The 24,519-nt window shown below is 50.6% G+C and overlaps 1 protein-coding gene across 1 annotated transcript in view; it reads right to left on the bottom strand.

Moving 5' to 3' along the window:
- FAM222A (family with sequence similarity 222 member A) overlaps positions 1-22,293 on the bottom strand; it is a 38,179-nt gene extending 15,886 nt beyond the window's left edge. Inside the window, exon 1 of the mRNA XM_056859531.1 lies at positions 22,166-22,293. Within this exon, the coding sequence (XP_056715509.1) occupies positions 22,166-22,247 (82 nt within the window). The 5' untranslated portion in view covers positions 22,248-22,293. The remainder of the gene's footprint in view (positions 1-22,165) is intronic.
- Between the last annotated feature and the right edge of the window lie 2,226 nt (positions 22,294-24,519).

Genomic DNA, 24,519 nt, shown 5'->3' with positions numbered 1-24,519 from the left:
TGCAATAAACCAACAGACGTGCAAGAGCCACACTTGGCTCCCACTAAAGCCTATGGCTGAATGGCAGAGTCTCTGTTTGGCATGCAGAGGGTCCCCGGTTCAATACTCGGTGGCATCTCTAGTTAAGAAGGATCAGGTGGAAGGTGAATGTGAAAGACCCCAGCCTGAGACCCTGGAGAGCCGCTGCCAGTCTGAGTAGACAATACTGACCTTGATGGACCGATGATCTGATTCGGTAGAAGGCAGCGTCCTGTGTTCATGTGTAAATTTCACCATGTGAGAAGCTGCCTCAGCACAGAAAAGATTTTTATTTGGGGAAGAGAGCAAATGCATATTTGTGTGTGTTGGGGTGTGTGGGATGGCTATAAAAAGGTGCAGGGTAAAGGGACACCGAAGCAGCCGGAGCCAGCCGCAGACACCGTTGATCAATTCTGCTGCACCAACAGCAAGGTCTGAGTGTAATAATGCGCTGCTCTCTTCCCCTCCCACTCGAGAAGGGGCGACTTAATATCCCCAGGAGCACCGGCTGCCTGGTGACTATCAGCTCCCTGATCTGCAGCCTGCACCAACGGCAAAGCAGCTGATACTGAGAAGAGCAGCCGCCCGCGTTGCTATGGTGGGGGTGGGGGGGAAGAGAGAGGGGGGCCCTTCCTTGAACGCATGAAGCTGCCTTATACTGAATCAGACCCTCGGTCCATCAAAGTCAGTATTGTCTACTCAGACTGGCAGCGGCTCTCCAGGATCTCAGGCAGAGATCTCTGACATCACCTACTTGCCTGGTCCCTTTAACTGAAGATGTCAGGGATTGAACCTGGGACCTTCTGCATGCCAAGCAGAGGCTCTGCCACTGAGCCACATCCCCTTCCCTCCTTGAAGCTCTTCTGGTTCCCCCTCCACCAAGTCTAAGCCTGGCTCAGCGGGGGTCATGACCGCTGTTCTTGGGCAAGCCTGGCAAACCCAGGCCCTGCTTCTATTCCTCCCCTCTCAACAACAGTAATGCCAGTGGCCTGGTAGGTAGTCAAGTTGCTGGTGCAGCTGGTGTTTAAGGGAGGGATCATGGTTCAGTGGCAGAGCATCTGCTTGGCATGCAAAAGGTCCTGGGTTCAATCCCTGGCATCTCCAGTTATCTGATGTGGAAATATCTTCTCCTGAGATCCTGGAAAGATGCTGCCAGTCTGAGTAGACAATACTGACCTCGATGGACCAAGGGTCTGATTCAGTGTATGGCAGCTTCATGGGTTGGGGAACGGCCATGGCTCAGTGGCAGAGCCTCTGCTTGGCATGCAGAAGGTCCCAGGTTCAACCCCCAGCATCTCCAGTTAAAAAGGACCAGGCAGTAGGTGATGTGAAAGACCTCTAACCTGAGACCCTGGAGAGCTGCTGCCGGTCTGAGTAGACAATACTGACTTTGAGGGACCAAGGAGGGGGGGTCTGATTCATCTGTTTGGCTTTTTAAGACATGTTTTTATGATGTGTGGTAGTCCTGATGAAGGGAGAATACATTTTGTAAATGCATAATAAGGATCTGTAGCTTTCCTGGGGACCCCAAAGAAGCCACAGGCTTTCCAGGGGTGGTTGCTGGATCCGCTGCACACAGGGCCAGCGCTCGATCACCTGCAGCCAAAGCGTCGCTCTAGACAGTGTGATACACACACGAACACTGCATTTGTCTCCTCATGAGGAATCTGTGTTGGACAAAACGCCACTACTATGCATGGCACTACTCAGAGTAAGTGAAAAAGGGAAATGTTGTGCGGGGGGGCAGGAAAGAGGCAATTTCTGCACTGTGGTGAATTCTCCAAACAAACTCTGCAGAAGCCGGCAGGAGTTCTCATCAAATCAAGACTGGAGACGTTTGCTCCAAGGGAAGGAATATCTTAGCTTCTTGGAATATGGATGAAGGTACCCTGGCAGCTCAGAAATCCAGCACAGGAGGAGAGCGGAGGGGAGGGGGGTGAGGTCCAAGATACGCTGGCTTGCCTCGCCTCAAGTCCAAATGCTGTCACCATAGCAAAATAAGGACATTTGCATCTGCTTATTTCACAAAATCTCCGCAAACCTGGATTGCAGCAGAAGAGCAATGGCACCACAATGTTTGCGCCGACGTCTCTTTGTGGATCTATGCAAATGGGCTGCCGGCGTGCCAAGAGACACCGCTGATCGGAGCGGCAGCCACCCCTGTCAAAACTCGTTAGGTCTCTCTTCTGAGAGAAGAATGCGCCCAGCACAACACGGAAGGGGGGGATTTATGTGAATCCAAATGGGGTGGGGCAGAGGGGAACCAACTCCACAAGACAAACTGAGCTCCCAAACAAACAGCGCACGACATAAGGGACAGCAGCCATCATATTCCAGGACGCTCAGCCCAGCACTCAGAGGAAGGAAAGAGAAGCAACTCTGGTGTAGTGGTTAAGAGCGGTGGTTAGAAACAGTGGACTCCTGGTTTGATTCCCCACTCCGCATGAGTGGTGGAGGCTAATCTGGTGAACTGGATTTGTCTCCCTACTCCTACACATGAAGCCAGCTGGGTGACCTTGGGCTAGTCACAGCTCTCTTAGAGCTCTCTCAGCCTCACCTACCTCACAGGGTGTCTGTTGAGGGGAAGGGAAGGTGATTGCAAGCTGGCTTGATTCTTCCTCAAGTGGTAGTGAAAGTCGGCATATAAAACCAACTCTTCTTCTTCTAGATGTACCACATCATCTGTGTAACCCTCAGGAGAATGGGGGGGGTTGACTCGCAGTGTTGTGGGGCTCAGGGTCACGGGGCCTTTGGTGACAGCAGAAGCTGGCAACGACGGGATGAGCAGAAGAAAAAGGCCCAGCTGGCTGAGGCAGGAAAGTCCCGGCACCGCATGCCCTCCAGGGCAAGGAGGCAGCAGAACTTGGCATAAGTGGGCAATTCTGCAGTAAGGAGGAAGAGGGTGGCCTCAGACTGCCCAGGACATCTGCCCAGGATTGGCCAGAGGAGACTTCCAAGAACGATCTGAGCGTCCCTTGAGCCACTGTCCTCCCCCAAACCCCCCACCACCACCACTAGATGAAAGATGCTGCTAGCTACTGTCCTGTGGAGTTTCTCCTTCTCCTTCTGAAACACAATAAATGTAATCAGAATCAGTACTCCGTTTTAAAGACTGGCAAACCGAGAGTCCGCTCTTTCAAAAAAAGAAATGAAATCCCCCCCAGCATAAAAAGGAGATTCAAAGCCATGAGATTCAAATACATGAGTTGCCTTTGGCAAACCCCCTCCCCCAAGTCCTTCTCCCTCCTGTAACAAGCAACTGGAAAGAGGGCAGAATCAGCCCCTCTCTCTCTTCATCGTCTCTCTTGCAAGCACCTTGGGGCAGGGGCCTACTTGGTTCCATTCTTCACGAAGTGCCACACAGATGCCATGAGGACGCCTGCTGCATTTGATTATGGTAACCAACAGTACATGGGTACTTGCCCCAACAGTCCTGCCAGGTGAACTGTATTAAAAGAAGCCAGTTTTTCAGAGACCTGGAATAGGAACAGCCTTCAGCAACAGTAAGAAGAATACAAAGTAGTAACTATTGTATGGCCTGGTATGGACTAGAAAACATCTAACCCATTACCAAAAGATACAATCTGTTTAGGCCCACATGAACACACATGAAGCTGCCTTCTACTGAATCAGACCCTCGGTCCATCAAAGTCAGTATTGTCTACTCAGACCGGCAGCGGCTCCCCAGGGTCTCGGGCAGGGGTCTTTCACCTCACCTACTTGCCTGGTTCCTTTTAACTGGACACGCTGAGGATTGAACCTGGGACCTTCTGCATTCCAAGCAGATGCTCTACCACTGAGCCACAGCCCCTCTACATGGCTCTCCAGGGTCTCAGGCAGAAAATGGTCTTTCACATCACCTGCTTGCCTAGTCCCTTTAACTGGAGATGTTGGGGATTGAACCTGGGACCTTCTGCATGCCAAGCAGATGCTCTGCCACTGAGCCACGGCCCCTCCCCAATATATGAAGCTGCCTTATACTGAATCAGACCCTTGGTCCATCCAAATCAGTATTGTCTACTCAAGACTGGTGGCGGCTCTCCAGGGTCTCAAGCAGAAAAAGGTCTTTCACATCACATACTTGCCTGGTCCCTTTAACTGGGGATGCCGGGGACTGAACCTGGGACCTTCTGCATTCCAAGCAGATGCTCTACCACTGAGCCACGGCTCCTACGCCCCAGGTGAAGAAGCGTCTGAGAACTGCAAGAATGTCCAGCTTCACAGAAGTGAAGATATGATTCAAGGATGGGAGTATTAGCTGATGAGTATGAGAAACTTGTAATCATTATTTTTAAGCAGACTTAATTAAGATAAAAAGTAGTGAGAATGACCTATTTTTTCCTATGTTCTAAAAAGATATTTTAAGTAAAGATAACCTTGTTTGAGACGTTATAAGACAAGGAATTGGCCAAGAATATGCGCCCTATCAAGGGGGAGAGCTGGCCATTGTTAGGAGATTATTCTACAATCTAATAAATATGGGAAGCTGTATTAATCGAGAGCTTCTTGTCAGCAGGGGCTCCTTACCTGAGACCTGTTACTTTTGGGGTAAGAAACTCTTATAGACTCATGTATTTGCTCTACTTTAATTATCTATGCAACAATGATGGATGGATGGTATAATGCTTTGTTGATTTAGTTTCCATTATGGATGCAATAATTACCGGTATGTCTTAATAAAAAGCTTACAATGAAAGCAGAGACTCTCTAATAGTATTTACTTGTGTACTATACCCAGAACGAATCTATGGCATTACTGAGGAGTACCTCTGGCTAAGAGTTAAAGGATCTGGTCTAGGAAAGCAACCCAGATGCCTAGGGTTTCTTAAGTGCATGCCTACACCTGAATCGAGCCTGACTAGAGTTATCCAGAACAAGGAGACTTTCTTGGCCAAGGGAAAAGGAGGAAGAGGAGGAAGAACAACAAGAAGAGTTGGTTTTTATATGCCAACTTTCTCTACCACTTAAGGAAGAATCAAACCGGCTTATGATCACCTTTCCTTCCCCTCCTCACAACAGACACCTAGTGAGGTAGGTGGGGCTAGCCCAAGGTCACCCAGCTGGCTACATGTGGAGGAGTGGGGAATCAAGCCCGGTTCACCAGATTAGCCTCTGCAGCTCATGTGGAGGAGTGGGGAATGAAACCCGGTTCTCCAGATCAGAGTCCACGGCTCCAAACCACTGCTCTTAACCACTACACCACGCTGGCTCTCACCACGCTGGCGCTGAAGGAAGCAGCAGGACATGGACCACCCAAGATATGGCAAAAACGCCACCCACTAGTCCACAGGACCCCGAAGAGCAAAAAAACAAGAGGAATTCAGGCAGCGCCACTAGGCTGGCTAAGCAAGGGACCCCAGAGCGCCATGTATTGGGGGGGGGGGGGGAGGCAGCAATTCTTTTCGAAACACGGGGTTGTGGCCTTCTCAGCCAGACCAAAGCCACTTCCGGGAGGGGGGAGAAAAGAAAGGCAGAGAGGAGAGGGGCTGGCAGCTGTCAGAACGCCAGGCGCTGCTGCACGGAGGACAGCGCGTAAATGAAACCGAAGGGCCCTGCGGCTCGCCAGAGGCGCTTCCCGGCCTCTCTGCTCTGTCATTTAAGCAACATCCTCCTTGAATGATTGCAAATTAATATTTGATTGGAAGGAAGGAAGGAAGGAAGGAAGGAAGGAAGGAAGGAAGGAAGGAAGGAAGGAAGGAAGGAAGGAAGGAAGGAAGGAAGGAAGGAAGGAAGGAAGGAAGGAAGGAAGGAAGGAAGGAAGGAAGGAAGGAAGGAAGGCACTTTCCTTACACCAGTGGCCCTCGCCGGTCAAGCACAGGCGCAATGTGTCATGAACAGAAAGGAGGGGGTGCCGAACACAAGGCAGGGTCCTCTGCTTGCAAACGGACTGAAATTAAATCTAGACATTAAGAAGAATTTTCTAACAGTTAGAGCGGATCCTCAGTGGAACAGGCTTCCTCAGGAGGGGATGAGCTCTCCTTCCCTGGAGGTTTTTAAGCAGAGGCTAGATGGCCATCTGTCAGCAATGCTGATTCTATGACCCTAGGCAGATGATGAGAGGGAGGGCACCTTGGCCATCTTCTGGGTATGGAGTAGGGGTCACTGGGTGTGTGTGGATGGGAGGCAGTTGTGAATTTCCTGCATTGTGCAGAGGATTGGACTAGATGACCCTGGTGGTCCCTTCCAACTCTATGATTCTAAGGGCTCTGGGCTCTCCAGAATGCAAACAGCTGCATTGTGTTTAGATTGCTGGACAGGCCAGAAAACCCCTCGCTTTGCATCCCTGGCAGCAGCCTCCAGGTCTGAAGCAAGTCCCAGAGCAACCCATGCCCTGAATCAGGGCCAGTGCGGTATAGCCACGAGCCACAGTTCATGTTCCGCCTCTGCTAGGAACTCACTGGGTGGCCTATGGCAAACCACTCAGCCTCCTCCTATCGCCGATAAAGGGATAATAAGAACACTGACCTACTTTGCAGAGCTGTTCCAAGGATTGGAGGAGACAAACTGAGCACTTGAAGCATTTGCAGACAGTTCCAAGCAAATGCAAAAAGTGTTTCAAACGGGAGGCTCTGCTCTGTAGTGTGATGAGCAGGTTTGATACCCAAGCCGGAACAACGCTTGTGAGATCTGTGACCCAAACTCTGTACCATTGCAAATTTAATTTGAGGTTGTCTGTTTTGTTTGAAAGAGCACATTCTATCTGTATTGACGTCACCTCATGGCAAGCTTCTTGAAAAAAAGTCCCCAGTCCCCAAGTTAGACATGTGTAGTGCAGCCAGCATAGTGTAGTGGTTAAGAGCAGTGGTTTGGAGCGGTAGACTCTGACCTGGAGAACCAGGTTTGATTCCCCACTCCTCCACATGAGCGGCAGAGGCTAACCTGGTGAACCGGGTTGGTTTCCACACTCCTCCACTGGAAGTCAGCTGGGTGACCTTGGGCTAGTCACAGCTCTCTTAGAGCTCTCTCAGCCCCACCTACCTCACAGGGTCTCTGTTGTGGGGAGGGGAAGGGAAGGTGATTGTAAGCCGGTTTGATTCTTCCTTAAGGGGTAGACAAAGTTGGCATATTAAAACCAACTCTTCCTCTTCTTCTGCATTCTGATTCAGCTGCATAAGGGAGAGCAGAGGAGAGAACATGATGCATGGCTCCATCTGCACATGGTGTTCATGTGCCAAAATACTGACCAGAGGTAGTAGTGGATTTTTGCAAAATTGAAGAAGCTGGCTCAGAGGGATACACAGAGACCTGACTGTGCCAGAGAGATGATGGATCCCGCCTCACCCTTGTTCCGATCTTTCCTCCTCGGCACTGTTTTCTTTGGCATGCGCTACCAGCCCTCTACCACCCATAACATACGTCTTTCCCAGAGTTGACCTCCAGACATTGAACACTCTCTGGAGTCTTGGTTTGAGTGGACAGAAGATGAGATCCAGAAGGGGCTACTTCCTCAAGTTCAACTTGAATGGAACCTACTTGGAGGAGAAGCCCGCTGATGACTCCCATGCATGCTTGGATTAGGAGAATCAGGCATCCCCTAGCAGGCTTGGATGTTTCTAAGACAACACCAGCACTGTCTTCCTCACCTGTAAACAGCTCCCTGCTGGTTCAGCAACCATGGACACACATGAACCCACCTTCAACTGAATGTAGACTGCTGGACTCGATGGGCCTTGGTCTGATCCAACATGGCCTTTCTTATGTTCTTATATTTTAAATGCTCTAAGTCTGATCTCTGAAAAAGTACCGCATCTATTTGGTCTTGCCATCTGAAGCGTGGCACTGGAGAAGGGAAGCAGAGAAGCTCTCCATCCCTTAAGCATGATAGCTCTGAAGTGTGCAGTTGTGGTAGGATGCCCCCATGCTTGCTTGTAGAAGGTTAGCAAGAGGTCCAGCAACCAGGTCCAGCCTCTAAACAGCAACGCAAGTATGGAGTGTTAGACATATGAATACGTCTAGCAGGAGATGCTCCTAAGAGTCACTTGTGGCAGTCTGTGGTTATCTAGGCTGTAAATCGAACTCCAGGGGAGCAAGGGGAAGAGAACATAAGAAAAGCCATGCTGGATCAGACCAAGGCCCATCAAGTCCAACAGTCTGTTCACACAGTGCCAAACCAGGTGCTCTAGGAAGCCCCCAAACAATTGCGGCAGCACCATCCTGCCTGTGTTCCACAGCACCCAAGATAACAGGACTGCTCCTCTGATCCTGGACAGAATAGGGATGCATCATGACTAGTATCCATTTTTACTAGCAGCCACGGATAGCCCTCTCCTCCATGAACATGTCCACTCCCCTCTTAAAGCCTTCCAAGTCGGCAGCCATCACCACACCCTGGGGCAGGGAGTTCCACAATTTAACTATGCCTGTCGCTGTCTCTTCATGCTGAGCATTTGTGAAGAAACAGGCTCATATGCCCTTCCCTAATCCTCCTGATCAGACAACACCAGGGTGGCCCCAGGGTTCTTCTGACCTCAGGGGGTCTGGTCAGGAGGATCAGGGAAGGGCACATGAGCCCGTTTCTTCACAAATGCTCAGCATGAAGAGACCTGAACCTACACACACACAGATCTAGCAACACCCCAAAATGTGAAACCTGCCTACTAGGGGAGCACAATCACATCCAGAACAGGCCGACTCCTTCAACCCTTATGAGGCCATATTGCCAAGAGACAGCACCTCGCTGTTGTAGGGGCTGAGCTCCAGTATTCGAGCTAGCCGAAGGCAACTGGACATCTGGATATCTGTACCCCTGCACTTATTGTTCCACCTGGGATCTGCATCCATCTGTCAGCCGCACTGAGCTCTGAAGCTCACAGCCCCCCTGTGCCTAGAAAGTCCTCCGTGACGGATGTTCCCTGGAGGCAAGGCCTATTTTAAATCCCACAAGCTGGCTCCCGCCTTAAGGTAACTGTGGAGCGAGCGGGCGGGCGGGGGGGGGGGGGAATAAAGGGACAATAAAGCATTTTATCGTTGAAAATATTGGCTTGTAAAACAGGAAAGCAAATGAGGTCAGGCACCTTGTAAAACAGCTCCATTTTCTTTCCAGCTCAATTTCAAAGCCCCTTTGGCCTGTGGGCACGGCCACACAAGCTGCAGCCCACAGCCTCTCCCTGAACATGGCGGGAAGGGTGGTTTGTCTGAAAAGACCGCCACAGGTGCGCTCTCAGGTAGATGGCTGGAGAGGCCCAGGTAATGAAACCAAAGCAGAACTTTTCCCAAACTGAAGGGCATTTTTTCATGCACCCCCCCCCCCCCGAACAGGAACAAGGGGACGGGCCATCCATTCCAGCAAGGCTGCACCAGAGAAGTGTCATGAATGCATGAAACTGCTTGGTCCTGAGTCAGACCATTGGTCCATCAAGGCCAGAATTGTCTACTCAGACTGGCAGCAGCTCTCCAGGGTCTCTGGCAGAGGTCTTTCACATCACCTACTGCCCGGTCCTTTTAAACTAGAGACACAGGGGATTAGAACCTGGGACCTTCAGCATGCCAAGCAGATGCTCTACCACCAAGCCACAGCTTCCCCCCCATGGTACTTCAGTGGCTCTTGCAAATTCACTAAGCCAAGGAAAAGAAGAAAGGAAAAGGTGGCTGGTCAATCAGACCTGGAAATGAAATTCACTGCCAATTCCAAAATTTGAGTATCAGTCAGACATCGAGGCACAATCAAAATCCAACTTCTGTGCTATCCCAGAAAAGACACCTTATTAAACATCTCCTCAAGCTCTTGATGTTAGCTGTAGCTCTGTATTACTTGCCCATAGGACATGGGCCAGAGTAGCTACATTGTGCAGAATGGGGCCATGAATCGGGCCCCTCCAAAATGGTTGGGGGATGCAACTAAACAGCTGTCCCCTTTGGCAGGGGCTCACACAATCCTCTTCTGGGAGTTTAAAACGAGAGAATCCATTTCTCTCTTGCTCATGTATAAATCCACGTGGAAATTAAGGCAATATTTTAAACGTATGCAAACAAGGAAAAGTTTGCTGTGGCAACGTAGATAAAAACACTTTAGGAATGAGCAAAAACTCTCAACAAGAAGCACATAAGTGCAGGTTTCCTGGGGAGGGGGCAGGAGGGTTGTTTAAAAAAATTTAAATTCTAGATGCAATTAAAACGGCTTTAACACTCACCAGAGAGCATTTCCAGAAGAGCTATGGCAAATGCTTTCTGTGCACACAGGGAAGGGAAGGGAGGCTTCATTACAGCCTGGCAAACCAAAACGATCCCTCAAAAGACCTTGGGAGCACTTTCCTGACAGAATACCACCAGCTCTCCAAGCCAGAGCAATGCGGGCATTCTCTCCGTCCAACCACTGGTCGTTTTACACAGAAGGAAACATTACCGGATCCACAAAATCTACTAGAGGCTCCTGAGTGTGCGGCTTGGCACCTCCTGCGGCTGGAGCCTGGAGATCATTTGGGTGAACAGATTAGGCCACTTTGGGAACCAATTTCTGTTGGTGTGGTGAAGCCACATCCCGCAGTTCTTTGTGGGCCAGGCGGACCACGAACCCCTCAAGTGAGTTTTGTCTAGAGCAGGGGTAGGCAAACCGCGGCTCGAGAGCCGCATGCGGCTCTTTGGCCCCTTGAGTGCGGCTCTGGGCTGCAAGATCGCGGCCACCCACCCAAGAGAAGCCACCTTCCCCGGGCGCGGAGGGCGCAGGTGGGGTCTGGCTTCCTTCGGCGGAGGATCGGGGCTGCACGTTGCAGCGGAGGAGAGCCTGGCGTCCCTTCCCTGCCCCGGCCGGGCTCTGCGCGCAAAAGTTCTCCGCCTTTCCGCCAGCCCAGAGCCACCACCGCTGCGCCTGGGGGGGGGGGGCGGATCTTTGCAATGTGCTGGCCCGAGCACCGGGGAGGAGGGAGGCCCCGATCCAGCACACACACACCCTCCCCCACCTTCCTCCCCTGCAAGCTCCACCGCGTCGCCCTCGTGGCCTGCCCTTCCCTTCCGCCGCTGGAGAACGCCAGCGAGAGGGGAGGGGGGAGAACACCCCTGCGCCTTCCTCCTTCTCTTCTTCCTCCTCCTCCTCGGTGGCCGAGGCGCTGAGGAGGGGCGGACGGGCGGACGGCAGGCCAGCCGGGGAGGGAAGGAAGGAAAGAGCCCAGGCGGCGGCAGCAAGGAGGAGGAGGCCGAGAGGCGAGCGCGGGATGCGCCAGGGCGGCCGCCGAGAAGTCAGTGGGGGTCGGGGAGATGCAAGGCTATTGTTCACATTAAGTGTTTGTCAGTCATTGTCATGATTTAATTTTATGGATACCTTACTTACAATTTAATTTTTATCAATAAATAAGATCATTATTAAGTATGATATCAAGTTTTATTCAGTGTACCTATAGTTTAATTAAGACTTAAAACTTTAATTAAAGTTTATTAAGTTATTGGTTCTCGTAGGGTATCCAGGCTGTGTAACCGTGGTCTTGGTATTTTCTTTCCTGACGTTTCGCCAGCAGCTGTGGCAGGCATCTGCAGAGTAGTAACACTGAAGGACAGGGTCTCTCCTCTGAAAATGTTACTCCTCTAAAGATGCCTGCCACAGCTGCTGGCGAAACGTCAGGAAAGAAAATACCAAGACCACGGTCACACAGCCCGGATAACCTACACGAACCAATGAACTCTGACCGTGAAAGCCTTCACCAATATTTATTAAGTTAATAAACAGTGTACCTACCTATATAGTTTAAGAAATTTGGCTCTCAAAAGAAATCTCAATCATTGTACTGTTGATATTTGGCTCTGTTGACTAATGAGTTTGCCGACCACTGGTCTACAGCACAGAACTGGAAATGGCAGAGATCTTCCGTGGACGGAGGGGGAACTCTGCTTAGAATTTTGTTTTTCAGGTTTATAGATTGTGTACCAGCAAAAAACCCATGACATGGCTAACAATCAAATTCAATTTGGGGGGGGGGGAACCCTGAACATACACCCGCCAATTTCAAAGTGGGAGGACAGGGTAAGAAATTACAGAGAACAGGGAAGGCATTAAAGTATATGATGAGCAGCTACCTTGAGCTAAGACCAGTCTTCTGACGTCAGCCAGATCAGGATCATTTGGGCTGAAAATGCAGAAGCAGGGAGCCACCACCAAGAAAGCCCTGGATGTTAGTCCCCCACACAAACCTTACCTGGAGGCACCCCAGAAGACCTTCCAGGGACACTCTCAAAGTAGGGAGGAGGGGAAGTAGACCCAAGAGGAGAATCTCACACATACCACCCACGTGCCACCTACAGCCGTCTTCTGTCTTCTCCTCTCCGGCTGGGCATGAAATCCAATCACGCTAAACAGAGCATTGGCTACAAGAGGCGGTATTTGAAGCTGCGGCAGCATCAGCATCAAAGCCTTTTTCCCCTGGCAGGCTCTGGCAAACAAACAGCTCCTGTTATCTGCAATTTCAGAGATGCACCTGCGGAGGGGGGGGGGCGGCAGCCCAGCAAAGCGCTTAATGTGCAAGAAGAAAAGCAGGTGTTTCTCCACCAGCGCTGCTGGACCACTCTGCAAAAGCCAAAGGCTTCGTCCGTCACCAGCCCCGACTCCACAGGAGGCCAGGCCCAGGCCAACCCACCAAAGCCTTCCCCTCCTTCCCCGGATAGTATTACTAATCCTTATTAGTTGTTCTGCTTAAAAGCACCAGCATCAGTCTGCAGCACAGCTAATGAAAGTTTCAGAGGGCAGCCCATGTCGGTCTGCAGTAGAACAGCTAGATTAAAGTCCAGGAGCACCTCAGAGACCAACAAGCTTGTGAGAGTCAGACAAAGGGGTGGTGGTTCAGTGGTAGAGCCTCTGCTTGACATGCAGGAGGTCCTAGGTTCAATCCCCAGCATCTCCAGTTAAAGGGACTAGGCAGGTAAGTGATGTGAAAGACCCCTTTCTGCCTGAGACCCTGGAGAGCCGCTGACGGTCTGAGTAGACAATACTGACTTTGATGGATCAAGGGTCTGGTTCAGTATAGGGCAGCTTCATGTGTTCATGTGAAAGCTGATACACTGAAAATCTTGCTGTTCTACAGCTAATAAAGAACACAAGAAAGGCCCTGCTGGATCAAACCAAAGTCCATCAAGTCCAGCAGACTGTTCAGACAGTGGCCAACCAGATGCCTCTAGGTAGCCCACAAACAAGGCAACCAACAGCAGCATTGTCCTGCCTGTGTTCCACAGCAACGACTTTCTAGGAAAGGACAGATCTACTTCAGATGCACCCCTGAAAATTTAGGGATTAACGGCTGAATACAGAGATGAGAATCTGGGCCCATCAGAGCGTGCCGGAATCCTGCTTTGATACCACCATCTGGCTCCTTGAAGACCCAATCCAGGCAATACTCATTTTCCGAGTGGGTGATCTACCAGACATACAGAATGTTCTTTTTCAGTTTAAGGGACAGGAATAGATCGTCTCCACGTGTTTGTCCCCCCCCCCTCGGCCATCTCTGAGAATCTACCCAGAGCAGTGCCTCCCTTCCCATTCTTAAGGTGACCTCGCAAAGGACCAACACCCTACTAATACTCCACAGTCTTTCACGGTGCGGTTATACTTTTTTTTTTTTTAAAGAAAGGACATAAAATGAAACCATTTATCACCCTATATATGAGAGCAATTAAAAAAAGGGGGGAGACCCAACAAATTCTCTGCAGGAACAGCACGTTGCATTTTCATTTTAATTTTGCCATGCACACAAATAACTGCTTATGTTTTATACTCTAGAAGGGTGCAGCAGGGAGGCAAAGGGAGGGGGGAGAAGTAATTGAAAGTGTGTGTGTGTGTGTGTGTGTGTGTGTGTGTGTGTGTGTGTCTGCCATAAGGTGCCGCTACCAATTCCTAGATGGCAGGGTCTTCTGACCCACACGATCTCTCTGTCCAACCCAAAATGGACCCCACGCTCCTCCAATAATCGGGCCTTTGGGGAGCGGCTGGAAAACGTCCCCACCCTGCCAGCCAGCACAAAAATATGCCTATCAGAGAAAACATGCTGGGGGAGCAGACTTGGCAAAAATCTGGCCTTTAATTCCTCCTTCTCAGCTGGGGCACCCTCAAAACAACTAGCAAAAGCACCCATCTGGCCATCCCGCTGCTCAAAAAAAAAAAAAAATAGCACCCAGCTAGTCACAGTTTGAAAGCTTAAGCAGGCTAATTGCTGCTAAAGCAGCACTTTCGTTGTGTGCACATCCTGGCCTGTTCGGTTATTTCACGCTTGTGTTGTTGTGCTCACAACGTGGGGGGAGCTCTCAGCAGAGAGAGATGGTGCACATTCCGCCCAGGGCACTGAGGAAGAAAATACTCAAGTTTGCACCCTGCTGGGCAAAGGAGACAGCCCTGTGCCAGGCACTCCCCAGAGTAACAAACAGGACGACAGGTCCCTGTCCGGAGGAGATAACATGCTTGGGGGGGGGGGGAGCAGAAAGGATGGATGGAGAGAGGGGGAGGCAGGGGGGTGCCCCTCTGGTTCAGTTCCATGCACTCAAGCAGAGTCTCAGTGTTGGAATGGGGAATAAGGGGATGTGCCAAGCGACTCATGGGAAACGTGGGTTGTGAGGAAGGGGGGAAAAGAAAGGGGGGGGAAAACAGAAGGCATTGTGTGAGCGATCTGGGAGGGTTTCCAGGCAGAAGAGGTGGCCAGGGACCCTTTTTTGCCTGCAGGAGATTCACGCACATCACAGATGATCAGATTTACAAACCAGATAAGATATCAAAGAAGATAAAAATATTCTCAGCCAAATACTTCTATATTTAGCTCCTCTTTCAACTCTCTCAATTATGCATTATGTTGAATTTAGGGCTACACACACACACACAAATTAAAGCAAGGAATAAAAATAGAAATTTTCACAACCTGATACTCAAACGACGGCTTCAGATTAGTGATTCTTAATGGGAGAGATAAAAACACCCCCACCCAGGGGGTGACCTATGAGTCATGGGGGGCATTGAGAGTGTAGGGGGCATCCAGGATATTAGGCTGCCCCTTCTCCCCAACTGTAGTGGTTTCTGCCCCCAGGCAGAAGAGAGCAGTTTGATTCTGCATAGCTCACCCTGAGGATATAAGCCCAGATTTCTCCCCCAGGCACTTAAAGGATCACAGAGGAAACAAGGACCCAGGCAAAGAGTGAGGAAGCGGCAGATCACGGCTGCCAGACAAAAGCGCCTCCTGGAAAGTAGGCCTGGGTCACTTAATCATGATTTTGCGTACTTGGGGGAAGGGATTTGGGTCAAAAACTTTGGATCCACTGCCTCAGATCTGCAACAGTGAAATATTAAAGAGCTTTCTTCGCTGAAAACAGCGTTGCTCAAATTAGAGCTTGGAAATGCCCCGTCATTCAGAGCACTGAAATTCCATCCTAAAAGCGTGCTCGCTTTGCCAAAATCCACTGCGATTTGAAGAGGACCTTCCGGACATCCCAACTATCCCACACGTGCCTTTAGCCATCACCTGGCTGCTCATCGAAACAAGCTCCTAAATCTAGAGGAGGCAGTGTGTGTGGTCTAGTGGTTAAAGTATCAGACTAGGATCCAGGAGACCCAGGTTCGAATCCCCACTCTGCCATGGAAGCTCGCTGGGTGACCTTGAGCCAATCATACACTTTCAGCCTAACCTACCTCACAGGGTTGTTGTGAGGATAACGTGGAGGAGAAGAGAATGCTGTAAGCCTCTTTAGGTGCCCATTGGGGAAAAAGGTGGGGTATAAATGAAGTAAATAAATTAACAAAATTCACTGAATATCTGCAATTGAAGAAAGATGTAGACAAGCTGGAAAGCATCCAGAGGAGGTCAACAAAGATGGTGAGGGGTCTGCAGACCAAGTCCTATGAGGAAAGTTGAAGGAGCTGGGTATGTTTAGCCTGAAGAGGAGAAGACTGAGAGGGGATATGATAACCATGTTCAAGTACTTGAAGGGCTGTCATATAGAGGATGGTGCCGAGTTGTTTTCTGTTGCCCCAGAAGGTCGGACCAGAACCAAAGGGTTGAAATTAATTCAAGAGAGTTTCCATCTAGACATTAGAAAGAATTTTCTAACAGTTCGAGCAGTTCCTCAGTGGAATCGGCTTCCTTGGGAGGTGGTGAGCTCTCCTTCCCTGGAGGTTTTCAAGCAGAGGTTAGGTGGCCATCTGTCAGCAATGCTGATTCTATGACCTTAGGCAGAAGATGAGAGGCATCCTGGCCATCTTCTGGGCATGGAGTAGGGGTCACTGGGGATGTGGGGGGGGAGGTAGTAGTGAATTTCCTGGATTGTGCAGGGGGTTGGACTAGATGACCCTGGTGGTCCCTTCCAACTCTATGATTCTATGACTTCTCGGCACCTTCGCTGAACTACAATTCCCAGGGTCCCACTTGCTCGCTGAGCAGCAGCAGGACGGAGGCTTAACCCATCCAATCATTGCAGGCCACCAAATGGACATCAGGGTCGGCAATGAGCCACATCCCACAGGCCCCGTGAAAGAGGCAACCGACCCACCTTGCATGGGCAGCTTGGGGGGGGGGTGTCATCCTCAGAGAGGCATTTTTAATTATAATTTTTCAAGCAGCTCTTCAACTCAGAGCAGAATATCGATTTTGAGCAATTATAGCCGTTCAGAGTTCCTGTGCACACACAGCCGGCAGCTGGAGTTACAGCAGATGCAAAAAAGGAAAGGGGATAAAAAAGAAGTCAGGAGGCGCACAGAAAGTGACATTTAATTAAAATATAAGCCACGGCTACGCAGCTGCAGAGGAGCGAGTGGGGCTGGGCGCAGGGGGTGGGGGTGTTTGATTTATAATCCAAATAAAGCTCCTATCAATGCAAGGGGTGGGGGGAGAGGAAGAAAAGGAAAGGGGAAAAGGAGCCCAGAGCAGTTAATGAGAGGGGAAGGCTTTTGGCTTGGTGGGGGCGTCCAGGTTTTGGTCACCTTGATTTGCAATCAGGCAAGATGCTGGGCAAAAACTGTTTGCTTCTAAGCAGACACAGAATAAAAGCTTAATTTTCTATGTCAAAAAAACAACAACACAACCACTTTGGAGAATTTCTAATGACTGCTGACATCGAGTATTAGAAGCATTAACAGCTCATGCACCTCGGGAGCAGACCACAGACATTTGCAACTCTGAACCCAAGAGAAGGGAAGTTTGATTTGCTTAGTCAGCCTTCGGCAAGGACGCGGACCCTCTGTCCACAACCCAGTGCTTTTAACCCTGGAACGGGCCTGCGGTCATCTTCAGATGAGGACTTCTCCCCTGAAGCTTTGCACTGGAATGGCGAGCCAAAGAGAAATCTGTTCGGGTCACAGTTCCTCTCTTTAAGTAGATACACCCATGCAGCAGAATACACAAGGGGCTACACAAGCAGGGGGGGAGGGTTGTGTCAAGCTCCCAGGATTCGCTCTGGTGCAAATAAGTCATACTCTTGGACAGAAAATGTGTGAATTACAGAATGGGAAATGGAATTTAGACTCAGTCTGCCCTGCTTACTTCTGGGTAAACATGCTTCAAGTTGTGCCGTAGGCACAAGACGACGGGCAGCGCAGTTGTCGAAGAGGAAGCTTTTCCATAGAATCATAGAGTTGGAAGGGACCACCAGGGTCATCTAGTCCAACCCCCTGCACAATGCAGGAAATTCACAACTACCTCCCCGCCACACCCCCAGTGACCCCTACTCCATGCCCAGAAGATGGCCAAGATGCCATCTTTTCCTAACTGAAGAGCCCCCCCTCCCCACGGTGCTTCTTTCAGAAAGAATTCAGATTTCTTGGAGTGAAACACAAGCCTCCCATCCAGGGTCAACTAGACCCAAAAATCTACACCTGTGAGATTACACGCTAATGCTTCCTAGCGCAAAAAGAAGCAGCAACCATCTTTTTCCATCACGAAGTTAACCGTCAAGAGAAAGGACTTCTTCCCTGCCAAGAGGGAGAGTGAAAGCTTCCGGCCCCTAGTTTCCAGCATAAAGCTTGGCAAGGAACACAGCCTGCCATTAGCACCGCCTCAAGTGCCTCTCTCCATTTCAATCGACGAGGCGGCCTTCTCAGCACTGGCTCACCCAGGGCACTCTGGCCTCCTGTGTCTCTCCCGGGACTCTGACAGCAGAGAACAGCCTTTCTCTACCACTCAAGGAAGAATCAAACCGGCTTACAATCTCCTTCCCTTCCCCACAACAGACACCCTGTGAGGTAGGTGAGGAAGAGAGAGAGCTCAAAGAGAGCCGTGACTAGCCCAAGGTCACCCAGCTGGCTTTGTGTGTAGGAGTGGGGAAACACATCCAGTTCACCCGATTAGCCTCCTAAGTCAGGATGTGACCCCCCGCCACAGTGCCCTTACTGCTAAGCTTGGCCCTCCATGCCCCTGAAGGGCTGCCAGGTCACCCGGCTGTGCTGGCAGCAAATGCCACGGATAACCAGAGTACCAACGCCCAGGTCTGGGGTCTGGACACAGCAGTGCAGCTCTGCATTAGCCTCCAACATCCCCCCACCCAGATCTCCACCCCCCCATAAGGTCTCCTGTGAGCGTGGTGTAGTGGTTAAGAGTGGTGGCTTGCAGTGGTGGACTCTTAACCTGGAGAACCGGGTATGATTCTCCACTCTTCCACATGAGCAGTGGAGGCTAATCTGGTGAACCAGGTTGGTTTCCCCCCTCCTCTGCATGAAGGCTGCTGGGTGACCTTGGGCTAGTCACAGCTCTCTTAGAGCTCTCTCAGCCCCACCCACCTCACAGGGTGTCTGTTGTGGGGAGGGGAAGGGAAGGAGACTGTAAGCCAGTTTGATTCTTCCTTTAGGGGTAGAGAAAGTCGGAATGTAAAAACCAATTCCTCCTCCTCCTCCTCCCTCTTCTTCTTCCTCCTTCAGCCCCTCTGCCACCTCTTGACCAGGCCAGCCCTCCATTCCCTCCCTGCCGAAATGTCTTCACAGCCTTGGAGCTGCTGAGCCCCCACTCCACACCCCTCACTGCCTTCTCCCCCTCCTCGCCCACCTTCCCTCCCTTCACCGCCGCTGCCTTGGGGCTGTCCTCCCCGACCCTGGAATTTCTCCTCCATTCCGCCCTCCTCCGGAAGAAAGAGGCTTTAAGGACAACCCAACTAGGCCTGGCAGGATCCGGTTTAATTACTAGTGAGCAAAGGTCACCACGTGCAAGTTAAAGAGTTAGAAAATCCATGAGGCGGCAGGACACCCCCAACCCACCCCCCACAGCTAGAGCGTGGTTCCCCCAAGGGGAAAAGCCAATTCTGTGGCAGGAGGAGGAAAAGGAGAATTTCTTCCATTAATTTCTTGCAGTTTAAGCTCCCGCCCCTCCATGCATGTTCTTTACCGGTTCCGTGAGGCCAGCCAGAACAAACAGGACCCCAATTACAAAGGAGGGCCTTAGAAATGCCAAGTCTCTCCTGCAGTTCCCAGCACAGGCAGGGGGGCAAATATTAGAAGCTCACCTTTGACGTAAAATTAATACAAAAATTAATCAGCAGCCCAGGCAGGATAATAGGATTTTGCGGCAGCGGCGGGCCAACCGGCTGCCGTCCTGTGAGCCCGGCTCGTTTAATATCGACAGAAACGATGCCACAGGACAAGAAATAAGGCCCATAAAGATAATTACTGAGATACTCAGGAGCAAATTAAGTAATCAGCGGCGCTTCTAAATCGTGTCTAGTTTTAAGAAGCGCTATCTTTTCCCGATTACGTAAGCAAGTGCAGACAGCTGCCCCCCCCCCAAGCCCAGCACACTGGCCAAAATGCCCCCCCTCCGCCAGCACCATGAATTCAGCTGTGAGACACTTATCTCCCCCTCCAGCTTACCACAGGTGCAATAAACAACGGGGGGGGGGGGATGCATTCAAAGACAGATGCACAGCCCTGAATGTCACCTGAAATTTAATTTGAAATAGCAGGAGGTGCTGGGGGTGGGAGGGCGGGGAGTGAGTTGGCTGCCTCTCCCTCATAATAAGTAGAATCTGACGATCAGCTAAAACTCTAAGAGCTGCGGAGAAGGCAGGCAAAGGGGGGACAGGCCAAGCCTGCAGGCCAGATTTGCACGGAGGAAGACGACTGCAAGACACAGAGAGGGGGTTGCGTGTTGATAAAATGGCGGCATCCTAAGCCCAGAAAGCCTGCAATCTGGAATGCATGCAACACAACAGCGTACGGGCAGAGCTCCTTCATTTGCATAATTTACCCTGACGGAACAGCAGATGAACCACCCCGAAAGGCAGACCCCCGGCCCCTGCCCAACTGACCCCCTGCCATGTGCAGCCAGAGGGGAGCATTGGGCACATTCCAAAAATGTCAGATGGAGCAACAGCAAGTCCAAAAAAGTCCGGCCAGAAGGAGAACAGAGTATGTGCTGAGACCCTGGAGCATGTGCGCCTGAGAATGCCTTGGGGACCCCAATCCAGTGGAAAGGCCAGCGTGGTGTAGTGGTTAAGAGCGGTGGTTTGGAGCGGTGGATTCTGATCTGGAGATCCGGGTTTGATTCTCCACTCCTCCACATGAGCGGCGGAGGCTAATCTGGTGAACTGGATTTGTTTCCTCACTCCTACACACGAAGCCAGCTGGGTGACCTTGAGCTAGTCACAGCTCTCTTAGAGCTCTCTCAGCCCCACCTACCTCACGGGGTGTGGGGAGGGGAAGGCAATTGTAAGCTGGTTTGATTCTTCCTTAAGTGGTAAAGTCGGCATATAAAAACCAACCCTTCTTCTTCAAATGTTTAAATAAATAAATGTAAATAGAGCATGCCCCCCAAATTCTCTTCCATGAAAACCATGCAGACCTGCATTGCACAAGTTACTGGGGAAAGGGTCCCTTCCCCATTTGTACAAAGCCTGAAGCACACCACATTAGACAAAGCACCCAGACTTTCCGAACAATGCACCAGTGACAGGTGCCTATCACACCTACTCCCACCCTCTTCCTCGGCAGTGCGCACACTGCTTCCAGAACACAAGTGGCAGCCCAGGCATGCGCGTGTGGGAGGGGAATCTCCCCCAATACCTAATTTGTTAGCCTAACACTTTGCGGCTGTCATGCTAACAAGCATCAAGGCAGCACCTAAAGGCGTCTTCCACTGGGACCTGAGAAGGAAGGCTGTGGATTGTCCACAAGGAGGAAGGCAAAGGGGAGCGGGAGGCGAATCCCCCCCTCCAGCCCTCCGGTTTAACGCACGCATTCATCAGTCAAGCATCCTAATGCGCCTCTGCCAGCCAGGGAGGTCACAGCCGCCTGCCTAAACCAGGGCTCATTAAATATACATTTAATCACAGCTTTGGATTGAGAGACAAAGTCCGCCAGAAACAGGTGCCTTGCCGGCGTGACCTTTCCAAACCTATTTTAATGTAACTAGTTTACGGCTTATCAGAAAGGCCAATTCATCAGAAACCGCAGAGCCAAAGCAAAACCTGGAGAAGTAATTACAGGGGCTGGAGGAAGGGGTTTTAAAAGGAGGAAAGGGGGGGAGAAAGAAGTGGGGGGCAGCAGTTCCTTGGAAAGAGGTGAGCCCCCCACGACTCCGCCGAGCAGCTCTTTCCTTGCCAGGGACTGGCTCTCTCTCTCCCCGCCACGACATCCCAGGCTGAAATCTGCTTATCTTGGCTCCTCCTTCTACCCACCAGCTCCCCCCTCCTGCTAACTGCTCCCCCCCCGCCTGCTTCCCATCTGCTTTTTCTGTTCTTTTTAATTATCAGCTAAATAAATGTCTTTTTCAATAAGGCAAGAGAGCATCAAAAAGGGAGGGAAAGCAAGGCCAGCTGTCCACATTTCCTGCCTGGACAGAGGACACCCCGGCTCTCCTTCCATCTTCTGGCCTCCTCTTACCCAAGTCGCTGTGGCCGAATACACTCCCCCATGTCTGCACAATGACAACCTCACACCGACCCCCTGCGTGAATGCTCCTTCGCACACTCGTGTCTCCTCGCTCTCCAGAGGAGCACAGCCCAGCTGGACTGAATCCTGTTAACCTCTGAGACACCTCTTTTCCTTCTGCTGCCCTCTAGGAAGCTGAGCAGAAGAGAATCTGGGGATCTCCCGCAATGACTGCGCCCAACACTTCCCCTCTGTTACTGGGGAGGGACCGACAGAAAATGTGCGCCTGTGGATAACGACGGATAACTCCCAGCGGGAGCACCCAGCACCACTCCCACCTTCTGTTCATGTGAATGCGGTTAAGGGTAAGAGTCAGCTCAAGAACAGGCCAGTGGAGGTACTCACATTTACGCGGCTCCAGGGTCTTGTTAGGACACGCCAGGTGCTGGCTGGGGGGGTTCTGCGTTCTCTGCAAGCAGGCCAACATGGCTGAATGGGTTGGGAGGGGGTTCAGGCACCGTCACTCCAGAATGTGCTGCAAGAAAACCCCCCGAAAAGGAAAAGCGTCAGTCAGCAAAACAGGAGATGCCTCCCCACACAAACACATGGGCAAAATTAACTAGGCAAAACCAAATAAATCATGCATCATTGTCCAAAGTGAATTCTGCCCCTTTTTACAAAGTATTCTTGAAATGTTATTAATTTTATTGCAGATCACTGAGTTCTGGCTGAAACCCATGCAGCGAAACCTGTCCAATGCAACTAGGAGCCCATGAGGAAAGGGGGGAACCAAGGAGACCCCCCCCCCCGGCAGTCTCTTCAAGCCCCTGAAATCTTGTAGTATCTTCAGCAGATTAATTTCCACACCTTCTTCCATCCCCCCTTTCCAATTCTCTGCTGCTCTCAGTGCTCCATGCCTCTTGGAGCATACTCAGTGAGCCAGTGTGGTGTAGCGATTAAGAGCGGTGGTTTGGAGTGGTGGGCTCTGATCTGGAGAACCGGGTTTGATTTCCCACTCCTCCATGTGAGTGGCTGAGGCTAATCTGGTGAACTGGATTTGTTTCCCCACTCCTACACATGAAGCTAGCTGGGTGACCTTGGGCTAGTCACAGCTCCTTTAGAGCTCTCTCAGCCTCACCTACCTCGCAGGGTGTCTGTTGTAGGGAGAGGAAGGGGACTGTAAGCTGGTTTGAGTCTTCCTTAAGTGGTAAAGAAAGTCGGCATATAAAAACCAACTCTTCATCATCATCAGGCCATGTTTTTCTCCCTTTTTTTGGTAAACCTGGAGAATCCCCTCCTCCCCCAGGATTTACAACCCTCATCCTTCCTTTCTCTGTGGGTGGCCCTGTGTTTGCTGCATTTGTGGTTAGCACAAGCTAACCAAGACAGCAAAATAAATCTAGTTATATTAATTAAATGAAACAGGCCTCTGGTTTCCATTTGGGGGGGGAAGGTTTCCAAACACAATCCGTTTTTATCAGCCAGCTCTCCAGACGTAAGATTTCTAGCACACCAAATTGATTTAAATTGGCCAAGTTTTAGGCAACAGAATGGAGTGCCTGGAAGAAGCAGCTCTCCAAAAGGAGCAACCAACCCTGCAAGGTAGCCTCCATAAGAACATAAGAAAGGCCCTGCTGGATCAGACCAAGGCCCATCAAGTCTAGCAGTCTGCTCACACAGTGGCCAACCAGGGGCCTCTAGGAAGCCCCCAAACAAGACGACTGCAGCAGCACCGTCCTGCCTGTGTTCCTCCGCACCCAAGATAATAGGCATGCTCCTCCGATACTAGAGAGAATAGGTATGCAGCATGACTAGTATCCATTCTAACTAATAGCCATGAATACCCCTTTCCTCCATGAATATGTCCACTCCCCTCTTAAAGCCCTCCAAGCTGGCAGCCATCACCACATCCTGGGGCAGGGAGTTCCACAATGTAACTATGCGTTGTGTGAAAAAATACTTCCTTTTATCTGTTTTGAATCTCCCACCCTCCAGCTTTAGCAGATGACCCCGTGTTCTAGTATTATGGGAGAGGGAGAAAAACCTCTCCCTGTCCACTCTCTCCAAACCATGAGTAATTTTATAGACCTCTATCATGTCTCCCCTCAGCCGCCTTCTTTCCAAGCTAAACAGCCCTAAGCGTTTTAACCGCTCCCCATAGGACAGTTGCTCTAGTCCCCTAATCATTTTGGTTGCTCTTTTCTGCACCTTCTCAAGCTCTGTAATATCCTTTTTTAGGTGTGGTGACCAGAACTGTACACAGTATTCCAAGTGTGGTCTCACCATAGATTTGTACAAGGGCAGTATGATATCAGCAGTTTTATTCTCTATTCCTCGTCTAATTATGGCCAGCATGGAATTTGCCTTTTTTACAGCAGCCGCACATTGGGTTGACATCTTCATTGAGCTATCCACTACCACCCCAAGATCCCTTTCTTGGTCGGTCGCTGCCAGCACAGATCCCATCAGTGTATATGTGAAGTTGGGATTTTTTGTCCCAATATGCATCACTTTACACTTTGTCACATTGAATCTTTGGTGGGGGACTTTGTCAAAAGCTTTTTGGAAATCCAAATACACAATATCCACAGACTCATTCCTGTCCACATGCTTATTGACACTTTCAAAAAACTCTAATAGGTTAGTGAGACAGGACCTACCCTTACAGAAGGCATGTTGGGGTTTTCCCAGCAGACCTTGCCCTTCTATATGCTTGACAATTTTATCTTTAATAATGCTTTCCACTAATTTACCTGGAA

This window comes from Euleptes europaea, chromosome 13, assembly GCF_029931775.1.
Source record: "Euleptes europaea isolate rEulEur1 chromosome 13, rEulEur1.hap1, whole genome shotgun sequence".
NCBI lineage: Eukaryota > Metazoa > Chordata > Lepidosauria > Squamata > Sphaerodactylidae > Euleptes > Euleptes europaea.
Note: the sequence above shows the minus strand (reverse complement) of the source record. Positions and strands in the feature narration are given on the sequence as shown.